This window comes from Mustelus asterias, chromosome 2 (genome assembly GCF_964213995.1).
Source record: "Mustelus asterias chromosome 2, sMusAst1.hap1.1, whole genome shotgun sequence".
NCBI classification, from domain to species: Eukaryota; Metazoa; Chordata; class Chondrichthyes; order Carcharhiniformes; family Triakidae; genus Mustelus; species Mustelus asterias.
Genome location: NC_135802.1, coordinates 138,258,573 through 138,281,290, shown reverse-complemented (window position 1 = coordinate 138,281,290; position 22,718 = coordinate 138,258,573). Strand labels below are relative to the sequence as shown.

Below are 22,718 nucleotides of genomic sequence, written 5' to 3'. Positions count from 1 at the left end.
TTGAAACACAGCATACGAGGCTACAGACCAAGTGCTGGAAAATGGGATTGGAATAGATAGGTGTTTGGTGGCTGACACAGACACTATGGGCTGAAAGGCCTTTTTGTGCTGTAAAACTCTGGACTCTTCAAGTCCCTTACTACTACCACATCCCATACTCAGTTCTCTGATCTCCATATTCCCCACTCTCTTTATTCCATTGCATACCATAAGACATAGGAGCAGAATTAGGCCACTCGGCCCATCGAGTCTGCTCCGCCATTCAATCATAGCTGATTTTTTTTCTCATCCCCATTCTCCTGCCTTTTCCCCATAACCCCTGATTCCCTCATCAATCAAGAACCTATCTATCTCTGTCTTAAAGACACTCAGTGACCTGGCCTCCACAGCCTTCTGCGGCAAAGAGTTCCACAGATTCACCACTCTGGTTGAAGAAATTCCTCCTCATCTCTGTTTTAAAGGATTGTCCCTTTAGCTTGAAGTTGTGTCCTCCCGTTCTAGTTTTTCCTACTAGTGGAAACATCCCCTCCACGTCCACTCTATCCAGGCCTCGCAGTATCTTGTAAGTTTCAATAAGATCCCCCCCCTCATCCTTCTAAACTCCGAGTACAGACCCAGAGTCCTCAACCATTCCGCATACAACAAGCTCTTTGTTCCCAAGAGTACACTGATTTTTCAGAAAGTAATTTATCGACTGCAAAACAGTTGGGGTATTAAAGGTGTGATATAAATACGAGTTTTACTTCAACATCACCAACCCCCTTCCCCCCAAAAGAAATCTCACATGAAAACTCTATCCAACTGTTTTCCCACAAGTAAATCTCCCCTATATAACCCTTCATCCCCCAACACCCTCTGATTTAAAAAAACCCTTATCCCCATCCTCCACGGTTGAAATCCATCATTGCCTAATCCTCCCACTTCAACTCAAGAACAGCTTCTTCCCTGCTGTCAAACTTTTGAATGGTCCCATCACACATTAAGCTGATCTTTCTCTACACCCTACTGGTAACTACAACACCTATATCCCATACTCTCGCCTTTCCTTTTCCCCAATGTAATCTATGAACTTGGTGGTTTGAGTTATAAGGAGAGGCTGGATAGACTGGGACTTTTTTCTCTGGAACGTAGAAGACGATCTTATAGAGGTCTATAAAATAATGAGGGGCACAAATCAGCTAGATAGTCAATATCTTAACCCAAAGGCAAGGGAGTCTAAAACTAGAGGACATAGGTTTAAGGGGAGAGATACAAAAGAGTCCAGAGAGACAATTTTTTCACACAGAGGGTGGTGAGTGGGACAAGCTGCCAAAGGTAGTAGTAGAGGCAGGTACAATTTTGTCTTTTAAAAAGCATTTAGACGGTTACATGGATACGGTGGGTATAGAGGGATATGGGCCAAATGTGGGCAATTGGGATTAGTTTAGGGGTTTTTTAAAAAAGGGCAGCATGCACCCAAGTTGGGCTGAAGGACCCGTTTCTTTGCTGTAAACCTCTATGACTGGTATGTTTTGTCTGTATGGAACCAATACTTTTCACTGTATCCCAATACAAACGGTAACAATAAATCAATTCACGCTCTCTGCCAGCACCACCACGACACTAGCCTTACAACCTACAGTGAGAGATGACTGAATGCGAGACAGGATTTTGTTTTCAGAACTATAGCATTAACCTGATGTGTGCTTTGAGAGGACTGCGGCGCTCAATCACCCTCTCGCCCCATAGACACAACAACCTGACAGGTGACCGAGGGAACAGAAAGGGCAAAGGTCACGGCTCGGGCTTATAAGCGTGACAACCACGTGACACCGCGTGACGTAAGGGATAGGCTAACATCAACTGAAATAAAGCGGATTTTAAATATATATATATATGATAATAACACTGTGCGTTGGCATTGGTATGCTGAGAGAATGTTAAAAACATGATTTAAAAAAAAACAATTTGGGGGGAGTTGAGTGGGTTGTGACGTCAGCGCGGCCATCTTGTCCGGAGAGGCGGCGGCGGAGCGGGAGGGAGGAGAGCGACAGGGCCGAGCTGCTGAGCGAGGAAGGAGCGGGGCGGGGGGGAAAAAAGAGCCTGATAGATAGATAGATAGACACAGAGAGAGAAATAGAGAGGGAGGGAGCAGGTCAACTCTCTGTCGCTGGACTTTGCAAGGGCGGGAGCGGGAAATCGAGCCCGAGGCAGGCTGAGGTAGCCGAGGGCTAGGCCGCTCCTTTTGTGTGCGGTTTTCTCAAAACAATCGCCCGCTTTTTTTTTGGTATAAAAGACTATGGGTGACCGAGAGCGCAGAGAGCGCGATTCGCTCACACTGACGGGTTTGACCGGATTCGTGGTCTCTTCTTGACATGGGCGGGGAGTGACATTGAACGTTGATTTGCAATTATATATATATATATATATGCATAAAAATATATATATGTTAAACATAAACAGCTTAGGAAGGGAGGAAAGAGAGAAAACCAAAACAAAAAAAAGGAAGCAGTAGTAACTCAACATCTGAGTGAGAGGAACTGAAGGAACAAACATGATAAATGATTTAATTTTTTTTGTTTTTTTCAGTGCAGGGAAATGTCAGGAAACGGGGTAAAAGTTTGCCACCATGGCGTTGATTGAACTCGTCTCTTTGATAAAGTTAGAAATGCCTTTTTCTTGGATTTTTGTTTGTTTCTGCCCAGGTGCCAATGAGCAGCGCCATGTAGTTGATGTGCCAGCGCAATCCTCCTCTTTCCCTTTTACTGTCTGTCCTTAAAACAACAACAACGAAATAACTAGTCCAAAATGCTTGAAGGCAGTCATGTTGGAGGCTGCAGGTAGAATTTTCGGGTTGATTTTTGTGTAAGAAGGCAAAATCCTGGTTTGTATGTAAACATGGGATCTGGCTGCATCACTTCTGTGTCATCTTTGGGCACACAGTTAGAATTACAGTTAGGTGTTTAATTTGTTGGTTAGATTCATTGGCATCCATCATTGTAAACTAGTTTTAGTTCAACGGGTTAAAATCTAGCATAATTCGGATTGCTTTGGTTAGTAGGTTTTGTTAAAGTGAATTTAAAACAAAGTCTAATTCCCTGCACTCCCATGAAACCATGTATATATAGGGACTGTTATCATGATTGGACTCTGGCCTACATTTATCCTAAGTTTTTGCACAACACAGTTTTAGACTTTCTGGTCTAGTCGTTGTGGTAGAATTTTATTTCAGTTAGCACTACCAGACTTGTTTGTTCTGTTGCGCTGTTTTCTTTTGAGAGAAATTGCCCTTGCTAGGTTTTGTCAGCTTCTGATAAGCTAGAAACAGGGTTGCCACTTATCCAAACAAAATGGGTGACCCAAACTCTCGGAAGAACCAGACTTTGAATCGACTGCGTGCTCAACTTAGAAAGAAGAAGGAATCTCTGGCAGATCAGTTTGACTTCAAGATGTACATTGCCTTTGTATTCAAAGATAAGGTAGGTATTTTATTCTATCTGGCCTTAACATGTGGCAGCACTAAAGAGTAATATAGTTTGTATCCACAAACTGTTACACATGTGGTGAGTATTAGTTTGCATTTTTTAAAAGGATATAGTATTAGACTACAGTTACCCTGAAGTTGCTGCTATCAGCATAGCTGTATTGCTAATTTCAACCAGGTAGAGCCACATTCATTTTGGCTCGAGTTGTACCAGTTATGTGTTGAGTAGAGTCCTCTGACTTGTCTTTATCCAGATGTCACCAGTCCACTGCGGAAAGCTGAGGGTATAATTCATGCTATTAGGTGGGTTTATGAAAATGCAATACATTTCAGTAGACTCTTCAAGCACTGAATTTGCACTTTGTGGCATGTGACTCCCAGATTGTCACTCTTGTCTTGCTCCAAAATTAATTTGGGCCCTAATTCTGGAATTACACTTGGTTTAATTTGGATATAAAGTTTAAATTGCTTTACCCCTTACAATCCAGTTACCTCTCAGTTTGAGTGTATGCAAAAAAAAACTTGCTTAGAGGCAGAATGGATTCCATTTAAATGATCTTGCCCTGTTCTTTTCTCTTGTCCTTTCTTGACTTATCCCGCTATCTCTACCGATTTCCATATTACACACTTTCATAGTCGCTAATTCCAGTCCCCATTTGGCAGTTTGATAGTTTTCTTGACATTTTAACCTATCTACCTGGCTATCCAAGTCTCCTTGGACATCCACTGTTTCTAGCTTTTCACCATTCAGAAAATACACTCTTCTTTTGTTTTCAACAGGTACTCAGATGACACCCAGCTCTACTTCACAGCCACCTCTCATGAGTCATCCACTACCTCTAAATTGTTAGATTGCTTGTCTAGCATCCAGTAATTTCCTCCAATTAAATATTGGGAAGACTAAAGTAATTGTTTTTGCTTCCTGCCCAAACTTTGTCCCCCAGCCACTGACTTCATCCCTTTTCTCATCATATTTGATGCGGAGACGAGTATCTGCCAGAGGCTGCCTATTTTTACCTCTGGCATCATCTGAGTCCACTCCTGCCTCAGCTCGTTTACTACTGAAACCTTCATCAGTGCCTTTCTTACCTCAGAATATTCTGCTGGACAGCCTTCCACCCTCTAAACTTGAACTCATCCAGAACTCTGCCTGTGTCCTAAATCACGCCAGGTCCTATTCACTCAGCTCTCTTCTGCTTAATTACCTACACTAGCTATGGGTTAAACTCGAGCTTAATTTTTAAAATTCTTATTCTTGTTTCCAAATCTCTAATCTCCTCCAACACCACATAAAACATCTGTATTCCTCTAATTCTGACCTCTTCAGCATACCAATTTTTTTTTTGTCTTTGTATCTCTACCGTACCCTTTTAAGATGCTTTTTAAAGCCTACTTCTTTGACCAAGTTTTTGGTCACCTACCCTAATATCTCATGTGGCTAGGTGTCACAAGGTGATTTATAATGCTCCTGTGAAGTTTTTTGATTTTTTTCCTCCGCAGGATCTGTGTATCACTGGCTAGGCAAGCATTTATTGCCCACCTCTAATTACCCTTGCGATGATGGGGGTGAGCTGCCTTCCTGAATTGCTGCAATCCATGGTGTGTAGGTACACCCATAATGCTGTTAAGAAGGGAATTCCAGGATATTAACCCAGAGACGGTGAAAGAATGGCAATATAATTTGAAGTCAGGATGGTGTGTGGTTTGCATCTACTATTCTTGTCCTTCTAGGTAGTAGAGGTCACAGGTTTGGAAGATGCTGTTGAAGGAGCAAACCTTGGTGAGTTGCTGTATGCTGTAATACAACTTGTATGTGGTACACACAGCTGCCACAACTCATCAGTGCTGCAGAGAGTGAATGTTTACAAAGTGGTGGGTAGGATGCCAATCAAGAGGTCTGTTTTGTCCTGGATGGTGTCTAGCTTCTTGAGTCTTGTTGGACTGCATTCATTCAGGTAAATGGAGGGTACTCCATTATACTCCTGACTTGTAGCTTGTTGATGGTGGGCAGGCTTTGGACAGTTAGAAGGTGAGCTACTTGCTGCAGGATTCCTACCCCCTGACCTCTTATAGCCACAGTATTTCTGTGGCTAGTTCAGTTTCTGTTCAATGGTAATGTTGAGGATGTTGATGATGGTGGTTTCAGTGGTGGTAATGCCATTGACGGTGGTAATGCCGCTGACTGGTTAGATTCTCTTGTTGGTGATCGTCATTGCCTGACACTTATGTGGCAGAAATGTTGCTTGCCACTTATTAGCCCAAGCCTGAATATTGTCCAGATCTTGCTGCATATGGGCAACGCCTGCTTCAGTTCCTGAGGACTTGCTTAATGTTGTCAGTGAACCCCAAATCCCAACTTCTGACCTTATAATGGAAGGAAGGTCATTGATGAAGCAGCTGTAGATGGTTTGGCATAGGAGGAGACCCAGTGGAACTCCTGCAGTGACGTCCCAGAACTGAGGTCCTCCAACAACCACAAGCAAGCATCTTCCTTTGTGTCAAGTTTGACTTCAATCAGCAGAGAATTTTCCCCCTGCAACCTTGATGTCAAGAGTTGTTGCATTCACCTCACCGAGTTCAGCTTTTTTTGTCTATGTTTGGACCAAGACTGGAATGAAGTCAGGAGCTAAGTGGTTCTGGCGGAACCCAAATTTTGCATCAGTGAGCAGGTTATTGCTGAGTAATTGCTGCTTGACAGCACTGTTGACAACCTCTTCCATCACTTTGACCAAGAATAGATTGATAGGACAGTAATTGGTCAGGTAGGCTATGTCCTGCTTTTTGTGCAGTAAGAAGTCTCTCAACACCAGGTTAAAGTCCAACAGGTTTATTTGGTAGCACGAGCTTTCGGAGCGCTGCCCCTTCCTTAGGTGAACAGGATTTTGTGAACCGGATATATCCAAGTAATTTTCCAAATGCCAGTTTTGTAGCTGTACTGGAACAGCTTGGCTAGGGACATAGCAATTTCTGGATCATGCCAATACAATTGCTGGAATGTTGTCAGGGTCCACAGCCTTGGGTCTATAGTCTTGCAGTAGCCTTCAACCGTTTCTTTATATCACATGGAGTGAATTAAAGTGGTTGAAGACTGGCATCTGTGATGCTGGGGATCTCAGGAGGAGGCCAAGATGGATCATCCATCATCCACTTGGCACTTCTGGCTGAAAACTGTTGCAAGTTCTTCAACCTTGTCTTTTGCACTGATATGCCAGAATCCCCATCCTTGAGAATGGAGTTATTTGTGGAGCTGCCTCCAGTTAGTTGTTTAATTGTCTACCATCATTTATAGCAGAATGTGGCAGGACTGCAGAGCTTAGATCTGATCCATTAATTGTGGAATTGCTTAGCTCTGCCTACCATGCTGCTTCTGCTCTTTGGCATGCAAGTCCTGTGTTATAGTTTCAGATTGAGCTCTTGTATTTAGTTGTCCCTGGTGCTGCTTCTGGCCTTTCCCCCTGTACTCTTTGAAACCGGGTAGATCCCCATGCTTCATGGTAAAGGTACTGTGGGAAATATGCCAAACCATGAGGTTTCAGATGTGGTTGATTAGTGCTGCTGCTGATAGTCCAGTTTCCCAACCAGGTCAATAATTTGCCTTCCCTTTCATGAGTTCCCGCTTTAGCTATGAAGGACCATATCAACTGACTTCTGTGGACATTCCCCTGAATAGTGCTTTAGTCTATTCAAAAAATCAGTCAGGTTTCTCGGTATGACCAATTGTATTAATTGAGGTTAAGTGCATACAGGTGGAGAGCATTGATTGGATGGTTACTTGAGCATGTGTAAGGAGATACTTACTGACATGGGTTGAGCTGAATCAGGAGATGTATACCGTTTTAATGTCTCTCTCTGAATACATCTACTCCAAGACTGGTTTGAGGAATATAAGATGGCCTACCCCTGGATGGCTATGCTGGCTCTCAGCTGAAAATATTCAAGGTGTTCAGTCATCCTATTAATTATAGCTGCTGGTACGTTCTCAATCAGATGTTGGTCTAACTGGTCCTCAATTCCCTGGTTTCTCCATCCTACCCGCCCCCCCCTCTCACCTTTTGCAAATAGTAGCAGTAATGATGTTACTCTTGAGTAACATCATTGCTGCTGTTTTGCCTAAAGTAATTTTGATGACCTTATGATATGTGACATGCTGATCTTTTCCTCTGTTAGTACTGATGCAAAGGAATTATTCAGCAATGGAATTATTCAATGTGTCCATCGTTTCTTTATTTTCATCGACATCAATCTAAGGGGCACGCACTGTACCTGAGCACCCTCTTTTTCCTAATGTAATTTTATACGTTTCTTGGTTTTTTTTATCCCTTCCTAGTTCCTTATTCGATTATCGGTTTTGTCATTTTTGGCTGTTCTCAGTACATTTCCCATTCACTGGGTTCTGTGCTATTTTTGTGTGCTTTTTCTTGGTTTATGTTGTCTCTTGCCTCTTTAGTCACCTGTTGCTTTTTTTTTGAAAAGTAGAGATTTTGCCCCTTAGGGATACATGATGGTTTTGTACCATATTTTTGAACATCTTCAGCTAAGGTTTCTGTGGACACCCTATCTCATCGCACTGAAGTCAGTTTTCAATGGCTAAATATAGAAACTTAGCTGTTCTACATTTGTCTCTTTCCAACATTATGTTGAACTCAATCATACTGTGACTTCGAGTGGATTGCATCTGTGTACTTGACCATGCCAAACACTGGTATATTGATCCAGTGGTTAAAAGAATCAACCAAGAAATGTATAAAATTACATTAGGAAAAAGAGGGTGCTCAGGTACAGTGTGTGCCCCTTAGATTGATGTCGATGAAAATAAAGAAACGATGAACACATTGAATAATTCCATTGCTGAATAATTCCTTTGCATCAGTACTAACAGAGGAAAAGATCAGCATGTCACATATCATAAGGTCATCAAAATTACTTTAGGCAAAACAGCAGCAATGATGTTACTCAAGAGTAACATCATTACTGCTACTATTTGCAAAAAGTGAGGGGGGGTGGGTCGGACAGAGAAACCAGGGAATTAAGGATCATTTAGACCAACATCTGATTGAGAATGTTCTTCAACCCTCCCACCTACAATTTCAGGACCGGATGAATTCTCCTTCCTGTTTTTGTTGTTTTTCAAAAAGTTCAATATGGTGTTTGAAAGGGAGCTACTCATAATGTTTTAGATTTATTGAAAGTTGACCTGAGTATGTCCAGAGTAAACTAGGCAAATTTGTTAATGGAAAAAAACTACAAAAACAGTTGAGAGATGCTCTAAAGAGCATTTAATGTGATGCAGAACCAGTTTATACCCCTAAGGGGCAAGAGTTGATGTTCCAAAAAATACAACCCTATACAACTAGAGGGAAGAATCCACAATAAACTAAATGACAAAGCATGTATAAATGAAACAAAAACATTGATATTGTTTTCTTGACTCATAAGTTATCTGATCAATCTTGTCAAGCCAAAGATTGCCATGAGCTAATTCAGTACAGTCTTAATGTACTCATATAATTTGCCTTTCTTATTGTAAGCCAATTTTAAGAAAATTAAGTTTGCTTTTCTAGTTTATTAATGGCCGAATACTGTCAACAGATCACTAGATTGTGCAGAGTTCTGTGGCTTTGTTCATTTTATCTTCTAGCCAAGTCATCAGAACTCTGACACAACAGATGAACAAAAAATGATTTAGTTCAGAAGTATCGCCAGATATTAATCCAGCTCTGTATGGGTTTTAAGAAAATGTTTGTCAAAGTGCCACATGAAAAACTTTTTTTTTTAAAAATGTGGCTGGAGCAATAAGAGGGTCAATGTCAATTTGGATTTTAAAAATAGACTTGGAGGCAGAAAACAGCAGGGTCATGATAGATGGTCATTTTCACTGGAGGGTGGTGAACCTCATGTCAGTGCTGGGCCATATTTTGGATAATGGAATGCAGAGTAAAATTGCAAAATTTGCTGATTAAACCTTGAGTGGCAAACAATGAAGATAGTACTCATTGACTGCAACAGGACATAGCTAGGTTAGCAGGATGGACTGACAAGTGGCAGATGGAGTTTAATTAAGAGACACATGAGGAACTCTGGTGGAAGTGATAGGAGAGGCAATATAGACTTAATGGCACAGTTCCAAAGAATGTCCAGCGACAGGGGAACCTGGGGTTACAAGTACAAAATGTACGAAATAGGAACAACACGTGGCCCACTGAGCCTGCTCTGACATCAATACAATTATGACTGATCTTGGGCTTCAACTTCATTTTCCCAACTACTCCCCTTGGCCCTTAATTCCCTGAGACACCAAAAATCTGTCTAACCCAGCCTTAAATGTATTCAACAATGGAGCATCCACAACTCTGTGGTAGAGAATTCCAAAGATTCACAACCTTTTGAGTGAATACATTTCACCTCATCTCAGTTCTAAATGATTAGCTCCTTATCCTGAGACTGTTGTAGATTCCCTAGCCAATGAAAACAATCTCTCAGCATCTACAAATTTTGTAGGTATCGAATGCGTTCTTCGAAATCCAGGTGTACTACATCTGCTGGTTGCCCTTTATCCACCCTCCTAGTTACATCCCTAACAAAAATTGAAATTTGTCAAATAGGATTTTCCTTCAATAAAACCATGCTGACTTGTTCTAATCATACAATGCCTTTCAAAGTGCATGTTTAAGACTTCCTTAATAATAGATTCCAGCAGTTTCCAAACAACTGATTGGCTAAATGGCCTGTAGTGCACAGCTTCTTTCTACCTCCTTGAAAATTGGTGTAACATTCGCCAACTTCCAATCTAATGGAACCATTCCTGAATCTGTGGAATTTTGTAGACTCGTAGCTAGCACATCCAGCATCTTTGCAGCTATCTCTGTTAGAACCCTAGGATGTAGGCTATCGGGTCCTGGGGATTTGTTGGACTTCAGTCCCTTAAGTTCTCTGACACTTTTTCTCTGTTAATTTCCTCAATTTTATTTAGCTCCTAGGTCTTACCTATCTTTGATATTGAAATTGTGTCTTCTAATGTGAAGACAGACGCACAATATTTGTTCTATGCCTCTATTTCCTCATTCCCTTGATGTTTCCTGTCTCTGCTTCAAAGGGACCAGGGATGTTTACTTTAGCTACTCTCTTTTTTTATACATCTAAAAGCTCTTGCAACCTGTTTATCTTTTTATATACTTGTAAAAGCTCTTATAAATTGTTTTTATATTTTTGACTGGTGTACTCTCGTTCTAATTTTTTCCTTTTTATCAACTTTTGGCTGGTTCTTTGCTGGTTTCTTAAACACTCCCAATCCTCAGACTTGGTACTGTTTTTTTGCAACATTGTAAGCCGCCTCTTAATGTAATATTATACTTCTTGAGTGAGCCATGTGTGGGAACTTCTTGCTTGGTTTTTGTTCTCCAATGGAATGTATTTTTGTTGAACATTTTGAAGTGCACCTATAAATATTTCTCACTGTTCATCTGCCTCCATACCTTTTAGTATGTTTACCGAATTAATCTTGGTTCTCTCCTCATGCCTATATCATTGCCTTTGTTTAAATTTAAGATATTTATTTGCAATTGGAATATGTCACTTTCAAACTTAACATGGAATTGAATGATATTATGTCACTATTTCCCAGCAGACCTGATCATAGTATCCCTACAGTGCAGAAGAAGGTCATTTGGTCCATCGAATGTGCACCGACTCCGATAGAGTATCTTACCCAAGCAATTTAGAAAGGCCAATGCACCTATTCATGTTAGTTAATCCTGCTTTATTATAGAATACTAGAGCTAAGTTAACTTTATTCCACCAGTACTGCTCCAAGAAACTGTCTGCAAAAACATTCTACCAACTCATCTTCAAGACCATTCTTGCCAATTGTCCCAGTCTATGAAATTTAAAGTCCCCCATATTGATTACATTTCCTTTATTTATTACAACCCCAATAATTTCTTATTAATGCTTTGCTAAACGGTATACACACCACTGAGGGGGCATATAAAGTACTCCCACCAGTGTTGTTTGACTCTTAGCTATTCCTAATTTCCACACATACTGATTCTACTTCGTGATCTTCAGAAACCAGATCCTTTCTCAATAATATCCTACCTCATCCTTTAATATAAGAGCTACCCCACTTTCTTTGCCCTTCTGTCTGTCTTTCAGAAATATTGCGTACTCTGGGGTTATTTCTGACCAAGACCACAAGAAACTTCAAAGGGTTGCGAATGTAGCCCAGTCCATCACGCAAACCTGCCTCCCATCCATTGACTCCGTATACGCTTCCCGTTGCCTCGGAAAAGCAACCAGCATAATCAAGCATCCTGCTCTCTTCCACCTTCTAGATACAAAAGTCTGAGATCACGTACCAACTGACTCAAAAACAGCTTCTTCCCTGCTGCCATTAAACTTTTGAATGGACTTACCATATATTAAGTTGATCTTTCTCTACACCCTAGCTATGACTGTAACGCTATATTCTGCACCCGCTCCTTCTCCTCTGGTGCTCTACGTATGGTATGTTTTGTATAGTGCACAAGAAACAATATTTTTCACTATCCCAATAAATCAAATCAGCTTGTAACATTTTTGTAATGTTGATTAATGTAAATCATTTACCTCTTTGTGCCACTAATTTATTTATCTTATTGCAGATGCTTAGTGCATTCAACTAAAGAACCTCCAGTTGTTTGTTTTTACTTCTATTCCCTGCATTGCCTTGTTCTCTGATGTACATGTCCTTTCTGTTCCACTCTGCTTGTCTTTACCCATATCACTATACTGTTCTGTTACTTTGATCTTTCTCTCTGACTTTCCAAGCTTCCCTTCTCTCACTCATGCACACACACTCGGTCCCAGCCGGGTTCAGGTGGAACCTATCCCAATGGATTAGCTCACTCTTCCTTGAGTACTGAAGCCAGTGTCCCAGGAATCAAAATTCCTTTTTCCCACAACACTCTTTTCAGCCACACAACTAATTCTCTAATCTGTTTAACCTTATGCCAGTTGGCTTGTAGTTAATAATCAAGAGATGATTACTTTTTGATGTTCTGCATTTTAATTTGGACATAGATCTTTGAAGGTGGGATCTTGGGCTTCACAAATAGAGCAATTGAGTACAAAAGTGGGGAAGTTTTGCTGAACCTTTATAAAGCTTAGATTATGCCACAACTAGAGGATTGTGTCCAGTTCTGGCCATCACACTTTAGGAAGGGTGTGTGGATGCTTGAGAGTGCAGAAAAGACTTACCAGGGGATTTTAGCTATAGGTTAGGTTGGAGAAACTGGGGTTGTTCTCCTTGGAGCAAGGAGATTGAGAAATTTGGTAGATATACAGGATTATGAAAGGTTTGAATACTATAGGCAAGGAAAAACTGTTCCCATTACTTGATGGCCCAAGGACGAGGGGACACATTTAAGATTTTGCGTAAAAGATGCGGGAGAATATGAGGAAGATTGTTTTTCTGCAGCAAGTGTTAATGACCTGAAATACTCTGCACACAAGGGTGTGGAAGCAGAGGAAATGAATAATTTCAGGAGGAAATTGGCTGGGTATTTGAGGGAAAATAAACTTGCAGGGCTACAGAGATAGAACAAGGGAATGAGGCTGACTGGATTGTTCTATGGAAAGCTGGCATAGACTCAGTGGGCCAAATGGCCTCCATTTGTGCCATTTATGTCTCTTGCAACATTGTATGTGAGTGTGGTGTTTTGGATGATTTGTTCAAAATCAAATGTGAAAATAGTCAGCTGTAGGAGGGATTCTTTCAGTAAGTCAAAGGGGGATCTTGCCCAGGTGGATTGGAATCAAACATTGACAGGTAAATTGATAGTAAATGAGCAATGGAAGGCTTTCAATTGTCTAGGTACAAACTGGTCACATTCTCATAACCTTGATTTGGTATTCTGTGCCTCCCTATAAAACCAAGAAACATGCATTTTTTTAACAGCTTTCTCGACTCTGACATAGCAGATATAAAAAAAAGAGTTCACAAGTATCACTAGCTATTGATGGACATTTTGCCACATTCTAAAGCTGGTGTTCCTGCACCTTAAAGTTGAACCATGCTTTTGTATTGTCACCCTCCTTTATATCAAATACATCATGGAGTAGTTTTGGCCTGGGACAGGGAGCAGCAATGCAACATTTTGATTATTAGGTGAGACTTGGCAGTGGACAGCCTGGTTGGTCACCCATCACATGCATTTGATTTTGAGTCCAAGGAATAGTTCCTGCACTGTGGATTTAATTCAGGGAAGTTGAGGGTATCAAAATATAGGTGAGACTGCTGCAAGAGAAGCTTTACATGTAATTCAGGATGCGAGATAACGGAGAGGTTACTTCTGTGTGGTCAGTGTAGAAAATGACAATGGGGGACACATTGAGGCAGCATTGGAGAATGGAGATGAGAAAGTGGTTAGAAAGAGCTGTGCCATAGATGATCAGTTTCAGATCATCAGGCCAAGTATGATGACGAGATTTGAGTCCTCAGTGCAGTCTAATGGAAGCTATTTTTTGATTTGTTACCATCAGTTGGTTTCAGTACCAACTCTTTAAATCATGTTTGTCTACTGGGAGGAATTAGATATAGTGAATTGACTTATTTCTAAATAGATGTTTCATGTCTTTTCTATATTTACAGGCATCATACAAAAGGCAACATTATAAGTTAAGACGATAATGTTATTGGGGAAATTTGCTTTTTATCAGTCTATCCAAATTATCACGAGAAAATATTTTTATTAATACCTTTGTTCCAATATCATTAATGTTGTTGGAAGAGTATTCTAATGGTGCGCAATTTTTCTCTTAATTTTTGGCCAAATATAGCAATTATTATATTCCTGAGTTTCCTCTGGGTGCTCTGGTTTCCTCCCACAGCCCAAAGATGTGCAGGTTAGGTGGATTGGCCATGCTAGTGTACTAAAACGTGTAGGTTAGGGGGATTAGCAAGGTAAATATGTGGGGATACTGCCTGGGTAAGATGTTCTAGCAGAGAGTTGGTGCTGAATGGCCTCCTTTTGCACTGTTAAGATTCTATGCTCTATGATCCTACTATATTGCAGACGTATTGTAATGTAACCATTGAGTTCAATGAAATTGCAAATCTTAATTTCAACTGTTATTACTTAAAGGCTTTATTCGGTCTAGTACCCCTACAAGATTTCAGAATCTTAAACCATGTTCACGCAATACAATTATCCTGTTTCCAGTCCTGATTAGCTGCAGTTAAGCAGGCTTCTACCAGCTGGAAATGCTTCTGTTCTATGACTTTGCCCATATGTACATTTCTTTATTTGGTGAACTGACTCTTAAAACAATGATCAGTACCTAATATTGACGCTCCTCCTTGGGGTCTGCCTCAAAAGAGAGTGCAGAATTTAGTGAGGAGGAGATGGAACTTGCACTGTATACATTTGAGGTCATGATGTGGAGATGCCGGCGTTGGACTGGGGTAAACACAGTAAGGAGTCTAACAACACCAGGTTAAAGTCCAACAGGTTTATTTGGTAGCAAACGCCACTAGCTTTCGGAGCGCTGCTCCTTCGTCAGGTGAGTTCTCCCACTCACCTGACGAAGGAGCAGCGCTCCGAAAGCTAGTGGCGTTTGCTACCAAATAAACCTGTTGGACTTTAACCTGGTGTTGTTAGACTCCTTACTACATTTGAGGTGTCAGGTGGCTGTTGGGAAATGAACAGCTGAAGATGATGATTGGGGTGGAGGCCATGTTAGCTTAACAGGATCAATAGATGGTTGAAGGAAACGGAATAGAGTAATATGGGAACAAAGTAGGCATGTGAAAGTAGAACTGCTGCTTATGAGGATGATGAATAGCACAGACCTGGTTTGGTTGAGAGGCCTGTTTCTGTGTTGCACGTTACATTTAATTCTGTAATATCTTTCCCTTTTTTCACACCCCATGTCTCTTGTGCCCTTTCTTTCCTATGCTGATTTTAAATTTGTCTCCTGTGATGCATTAATCTTAGTTTCTTTTGAAATTGGTTTAATTGGAAATAATTCCATTAAATTTATGATTTATGTGCATTATCATCGAGGGCCGAAGGGCCTGTACTGTGCTGTACTGTTCTATATGTTCTATTAACTTGTCTGTTGATCTATTTGAAGCCTTTTGTGGCCTTCAGGCTTGAAAATGAAGTCTGGTAAACTAACTGGGATTAATATTATAATTTAGCTTTGAGAGTTTCCCCTTGCTTAATGCCAAAATTTCTTCAGTGTATTGATTTGTTTCTTTGGAATTGTCATATTGCACCAGGTTTGAACAATTCTTCGCCAAATCATGGTCTTTAATACTGTGACTTGTGATTGATTTCTTTTCATCCCTTTTTTTCCAAGAAGAACCAGCTACTAGATCATCATTGAATCCAGCTGTTGCAATTTCAGTCTGAGATATTGAGCTTTATAGTTTTTTAAAATAGAAATTTAAAAATTATATGGATAGAAAGCTGTTTCTTTTTTATTTCAAGAATTCTAATTCTGTTTTTTTTTAAGAAGAAAAAGCCGGCACTATTTGAAGTGGCTGAAGTGGTACCAGTTATGACCAATAACTATGAAGAAAATATCCTCAAAGGCGTACGGGAGTCCAGCTACTCCCTGGACAGTTCCATAGAGCTGCTACAGAAGGATGTCGTGCAGCTTCACGCACCTCGCTACCAGTCCATGCGCAGGGTGAGTAGGATGAACTTTCATTTCAATTGAATATTAAACGGTTGTGGTTTGTTTGTTTTAGACCAGAACATAATAGTCTCACATCTAGTAGCATGCTATCAGTTCACATAAAAAAAGGAAAGAAACTTGAAATGAGAAGAATTTGGAATAACACAGCAGTTGTTTCATTTTCTTGAGAGTAAAAATAGTTTTGTGTAACAACCTTCTGTCAACAGATGAAACAGCTATTGACACTCTTGCACATGTGTGAGCCCTTGTCTGTTCTAATGCAGACCTTATCCTTATTTTCTGTTTCTGCATCGCACCAATACAAAATCAGCTGGGTATTCACCCAAAATTCAGAGCTGGAGTTTCAATCTGCCACAGCAGGGTTTGAGCACTGCACATTCTGACCCAGAGTGAGGGATTCAAATGCTAAGGCAAAGATTTGCTTTCGAATTGGGCAGTTATTCAAAGTTCTTATATTGTTGAAACTGACACTTGGACAGTTGTGCAAGCTGACCGTTCTCTTATGTTGCAGCCTCTATTCTTTTTTCAGGCCAAATTGATTGGTACACACACTTCTTATTCATAATTGTTGGTGCCGTTATGAAACTAATACAATGGTTAGTTCTATGCTAATTAAAAACAAACAGCCCAGGAAACTTAGGGGGAAAAAAACAACTGAAAATTTAAATGTCTGTTGATCTTGCAATCTAATAAATCAAATGTGAAGAATCAGCTGCTTTCAACTGGAATTTCAGTAGATTCTCTATTGGTGTGAGGCCAAAATCACATCATTTCTGGTAAATCAGTTCACGCTTGGATTGGTTGATCTGGATTCTCATTGTGAATTGTAAAAAGTCACTTCAAATAGATGCAAGCTTTTAATTGTAAATTGGCCTTATAAACCATCCAAATAACTAATTTGGAGAGATGGGATTCCCTCAACTCTTAAGAGGGATGCTGGATAATCACCAAGGGAACCTGGAAAGTTTGGCGAAGGCAACATAATCATGTGCAGGGAGCAATTTAATCTGAAATAGGTTAAATTCTTAACTGTTCCAGCAAAAAATGCACATGGGTTTTTGTTGTACATGTAGATTAGCACTGAAATAAATACAAGATGCTTCCAACTTTTTGGACCAAAGTAAAGGATACAGTGATCTTGGAAGCTGCTGTTGGAAATACAACATGCCTTTTACCTCCAGCTTATTTTGTACCTTAAGCTGCAACCAAAGTTATCAAACATGACCAGGAAAGATGGCTCAGGTTGGAATTATTGAAACTTTGTGGTTGCTGTTCCCGATATACCATTTAACATTTTATGTTGGAATTTCTTCTCTCTGTTAGGACGTAATTGGCTGTACACAGGAGATGGACTTTATCCTTTGGCCACGGAATGATATAGAGAAGATGGTCTGTCTCCTGTTCTCCAAGTGGAAGGGTACGGATGGTGAGCCTTTCAGGCCCGTTCAGGTACAGTGTCACCACTCATCGTTACATAAGTATACAGAATGAATTTTTTCACATTTCACATCTTGACAAAACTGATCTTGGCTATTAATTTTCTAAGCTTATTGACAAGTTTTTATACAGAATGTGTGTTTGTACAAAATTGGGTTGGTGTTGCAAATGGCTTCTTTGTGTCATGGGATTAATTTCAAACATCACTCTGAAATGTCACCTGCGTTTGACAAAACGTTTTTTAACTTGTGATGTTTTAACTGATTCTACTTTCTTTATTGTCTTCAGTTTTGCCCCTCCCTTTAGCGGTGTTGACTCCCCCTGGGTACAATTTTTTAGGTTAGTGGGCACCATGTGGCACTTTGCTAAAACTGAATGTACATCTGTGGAGCTTGACTGTGTGCACAGGTTATTTGACATTGGGACATCATTGCCAAGCATGACCCCCTCCTCACCTGGAGTCCCACGTATATGCACTTTAAGCAAAGATGACTGACAGAGATCAGGAGCAGGAGTCCTGACACACCTGAGTAGAGGCACTGAATCCAATTGCAGCATCACTACACCAGTCCAAGCTGAAATCCTGTATGGATGTGTAATTGAATCTGGGGCTGCCTTGTTATCTTTGCTCAGCTATTCACTGGATTCTTGTCTAGTCACAAATTAAATGGCATTTTAAAAAATTGCTGTTTATGCAGGCCAAGTTTGAGTTTCATCATGGTGACTATGAGAAACAGTTTCTGCACTTTAGCCAGAAGGATAAGGCAGGACTCATCATAAACAACCCAAACCAGTCCATCTTTCTGTTCATTGATCGTCAGCACTTGCAGGTGAGTATGATGCTGATTGCCTTTATTTTTTCGAAAGCTATTCAGTTCCTGCTACTGTTTAACTAAGGGAATGTAAAAATAGTGGCATAGGAGACAGTCTTAATTGTTTTGAGTGCCATCAGTGTTTACAACCTGATTCATTCATCTGCATTTGTGCTGCTTCATGTTCTTATTTTGTGGACAGCATTTGTGGCACATTGATAAGAGTTGTGCTGTTAACTCTAACTGCCATGTGTGTGACAGTTCTTCTTACACAATTGCATATAATTACTGCTGGATTTACTTTTCAGAATCTATGAAACAATTCTAATTTAAGTATATTTGTTAACTTGTCCTGTTATTTTGTGGGCTATTGTTGCTTTTGCAGAAATGCTTGCTGTGAAAAGAAGCTGCTCCGCTATTTTGAATCGGGGCGCAATTTTCGTGCCTTCATATAGAGTGGACCATAAATCCAATATTCTGTATAATTACTTTTGAAAATAACCAATTGCTTTGGTTAAGTTTCCATCTTGTATTCGACCCACAGTCTGTGCAGAAGTAACCACTCTCAGCTTAAGTGCTGCAGTTGACTCCAAAGAGTCTGCGATGTGGTGGTGGTTGTTTGGGGGGTGGTAGGGGTAGAGAGGATGTGCATATCAGCCTGGGTTCCTGCTTCTGGTCACACTCTTTTCTTAGGCAGTCCCTTAGGATCAAGAATGACTTGCCTCCACACTAAAAATGAGTGACTGAGGAGTTCAATGTGATGCTTGTCACAGGTGGGGCAAAGGGTGCCTGGAGGAGTGGGTGGGTTGCCACAGGTTCTTTTCATGACCACGCTTGGCTTTGGTTTGCTCTCAGCAATGAAATTCTGGGTGTTCAGCTTCTTCATGTTTTTTTCTCCACTTCGGGTGGTCTTGGGCAAGGGGTTCCTGGGTGTAACGGAAAATGCGGAGCTTTACTACACTAGGGGCCTGAAATTAAACATCAAAATTCTGTCTGTAACTTTTTCAAGGAACATTTGAGGGTGCTCTTGAAACATTTCCTCTGCCCTCCTGGCGATTACAGGTCAGTGCAAGGACTCGCAGGGTATGGACACTGGATGAGATGGAATTGGCTGTGTTGTAATCTCTATGCCCAGATAGCCTGCTGTCAAAGCTTAACTATAAATGGCAATTTAGATAGAGTACCAAAGGGTGACCTCAGTATGTTGAACCAGATCTCTGTGCGAGAGGCCTTAAGAGGAGTAGAGAGAAATTTTGGTGGGAAGAAAATCAGTATGCAAGCAATTTTATAACAGATAAATAATCCATAAACTCAGTGGACAATATTGCATTTATTTTTAACACTTAAAAAGGCAATTTCCATTGCAAACTGCCATAAATTTGGCAGTCATATTACTTCAAATAGACTGAAACAGTTTCTTTTTTAAAAAACAAAGAAAAAGTTTAATTTGGGATTTGTGGTCCAAATGCAATTTTTTTCCTCCTGCAAAGAGACTTTGTCTGTGCCTTGTATGTAAGGATGCCTGGTTTGCTTGTTGGTATAGTTACACCAAATCGTAAGGGTTAGAATGCTGTCATTTGTCCAACCGAACAAAAAAATTCTAATTTTGATAGACTAAAAAAAAAATTTTCCTCCACAGACAGAATTTTGATGTTTAATTTCAGGCCCCTAGTGTAGTAAAGCTCCGCGTTTTCCGTTACAGACATGGCAATGCATTCTTCACCTTCAGAAGTTTTGTCATTGTCTTCCAACACAGTGAAGCGAGCTATTTTTTTATTTATCTGCTATGTCTCTTCTGATATCAGTCCCAAAGCTGACAGCTAAAGAAATGTATTTTGATAACCTGTAAATTGGACTGATTGGTGCATGAAAGTTCAAAGTAACATTAAACTTTGTGCTTTAAAGAAGAAAACCATACTTGCCTCACTAGAGGGGTGGGATATATTACATTGGAATTACTGACCCTTGCATTTTCTTTGAACACCCAGATAATCTGTAAATTCTCAAGGTGAAAGTTAGTGCATTTCTTCGAAATTCTGTATATTGACCTTTGGGGAGGCAGTGACGTCGTGGTACTTTCACTGGATTAGTAATCTAGAGACCCAGGGTAAAGCCTGGGGACCTGGGTTCAAATCCCACCACAGCTGATGGTGAAATTTGAATTCACAAAAAATCTGGAATTAAAAGTAATGAGGACCATGAAACCATTGATTGTCGTAAAAACCCATCTGATTCACTCATGTCCTATAGAGAAGGAAATCTGCCTTCCTTACCTGGTCTGGCCGACATGTAATTCCAGACCACAACAATGTGGTTGACTCTCATATCCGCTGAAATGGCCTAGCAAGTCATTCAGTTCAAGGGCAATTAGGGATAGGCAATAAATGCTGATCCAGTGGGCGATGCCCACATCCCATGAACGAAAAAAAATGAGGGCATGTAGGTACTTCAGTGATCTTGGTTTGCATTTAAAGTGTTGCTGTATTTTAAATTAAGAGTTAATTTTATGTGGCTGGAGAGTTATGGATTTATTTGTTTTTGTTTTGCAGACTCCAAAAACTAAGGCCATAATTTTCAAGTTGTGCAGTGTCTGTCTTTACCTGCCACAGGATCAGCTTACCCACTGGGGAGTTGGAACCATTGAGGACCACCTCCGTCCCTACATGCCAGATTAGGGGCAACGGCCTGCAAAATAGGGAAGATCATAAGAGCTAACAACAGTGAACTCGCATTTCATCTTTATTTCTGAGTTTAAGATGATCCACTCATGAAAAGAACAGTCTGTTACAAAGCATACTCATCTTAAATTTTGTTTTTTTTTTCCAGTCATGCATATCTCAGAACTTTATTTCTTTCATGTATTACCTGCACTCACTGTAATAGGCTGCTTTGCAGTTAATCTGCATTGTGTCAATTCCACATGGAAAACTAAAAGGTGAAATTTGAAGAGATTTTATACATTGACGCATACATACCAGAAATGTACATATTCGTCTTGTTTGTGCTGGTTATGTACCCTGACAATTACTGTAAATGTTATAACAGTGCAATGTTAGGGTGGGAAGTGCATTTAACAAGGATTTCAGCAACTAAAGGATACAACTTAGATGTGTTGTACAGATGAAGGGATTTAAAGCTGAATAGCACTATCATTTATATTGGGCACAAAATGGTCATAATTTAATGTTGACAAGCAACTGAAAGTGGGGAAAGAAATCTTAAAGTACTCTTAAAAATCGCTTGTGTAATGTAGGCCTGTTTGTGGGCTACATTTGAGTTTGCTTACATGTTCTTTTTGGATCTCTTTCCCTGAGTTGCTATATAAACGTACAAAGGAGTTTTCCTTCTATTCTTTGGGGAGATTTTAGCGGGTTAATAATGGGCAGACTCTGCAGATAACAGAACTGGAGCCTCAAGTAGCAAAATGGCTACACAATCGTCACTAAAGTTCAATGTTACTGGAATTTTTAATAAAAGAGCCTTCCTGTAGCTGAAGCAGCTTATTTACCTAGAAAGTGAGGTTGGGACTATAAGATGACGGTAGAAATTGGTGCAAAATATTCTGGTTGCTGATCGCACAACTGTGTAAAAGTTAAAATGACTAATGGAGAATTACCAGTGCTTGCATACAAGAAAATGCACCTAAAATTGCTTCTTAAAAAAATCTTCTGGAGTCTTTCAATTTGGTTATTGAGGGGATTGTTTGTAAGACTTGATTTTTAGCTTGTGCAATTAACAAGAGGCAGGCTGCCGAGATGAATCGAAGGGGAAAAAGCTTTTCTGTGGAGCCATAAGACTGAGCTTTCTGGGGTTATTTATGCATGCCTGCCACTTCAGATAAGAACAGCGCTAACCAGTAGCAAATTTGTACTCACCTTCTGTTGAAATTGGAAAAAATGAAAATAAATCTTTAATCCATATTCAGAATTGTCTAAATTGTTTCTTGAAAAGTGGTTTTGATTAGTCTTTGAACTATAACTGTTAGTCGATATACAGCATTTTGATATTTCTACAGTTGCTGGTTGATTCAGTAGAAATTATCCTGTTGGGTTATGTAATAACCTGATATCCAAGAACATCCCATCAAGAGAGAAAAAATTTAAAGGTTGGCACTTCTAAGCAGCCATTGAAAATGATTTGATCTCTGGTAACAGGGTTGTTTGTCCCAGACTGACCTGGTTCTCGATATAGTGGAGTCCAGCAGAGATCTGCCCATCAATACACACACAAACAAAATGCTATAAATACTCAGCAACATCTGTGGAGATGGAGATGAACAGAGTTAATGTTTCTGGTCAATGACCTTGCTTCAGAGCAGAAGGAAG

The 22,718-nt window shown here is 40.2% G+C and overlaps 1 protein-coding gene across 2 annotated transcripts; it reads left to right on the top strand.

The window, feature by feature from the left end:
- The first annotated feature begins 1,979 nt into the window (after positions 1-1,979).
- On the top strand, positions 1,980-22,313 carry c2h6orf62 (chromosome 2 C6orf62 homolog). 2 transcript variants are annotated; one of them, XM_078241951.1, is made up of 5 exons: positions 1,980-3,458; positions 15,959-16,135; positions 17,468-17,593; positions 18,280-18,411; positions 20,943-22,313. In XM_078241951.1, exons 1-5 carry the CDS (start codon positions 3,330-3,332, stop codon positions 21,066-21,068), a joined length of 690 nt encoding a protein of 229 aa, XP_078098077.1. In that variant the 5' UTR covers positions 1,980-3,329; the 3' UTR covers positions 21,069-22,313. The 2 variants fall into 2 exon arrangements, with proteins under 2 accessions (XP_078098077.1, XP_078098085.1); XM_078241959.1 differs by having other exon boundaries at positions 1,997-3,458; positions 15,962-16,135.
- The last annotated feature ends 405 nt before the right edge of the window (positions 22,314-22,718 follow it).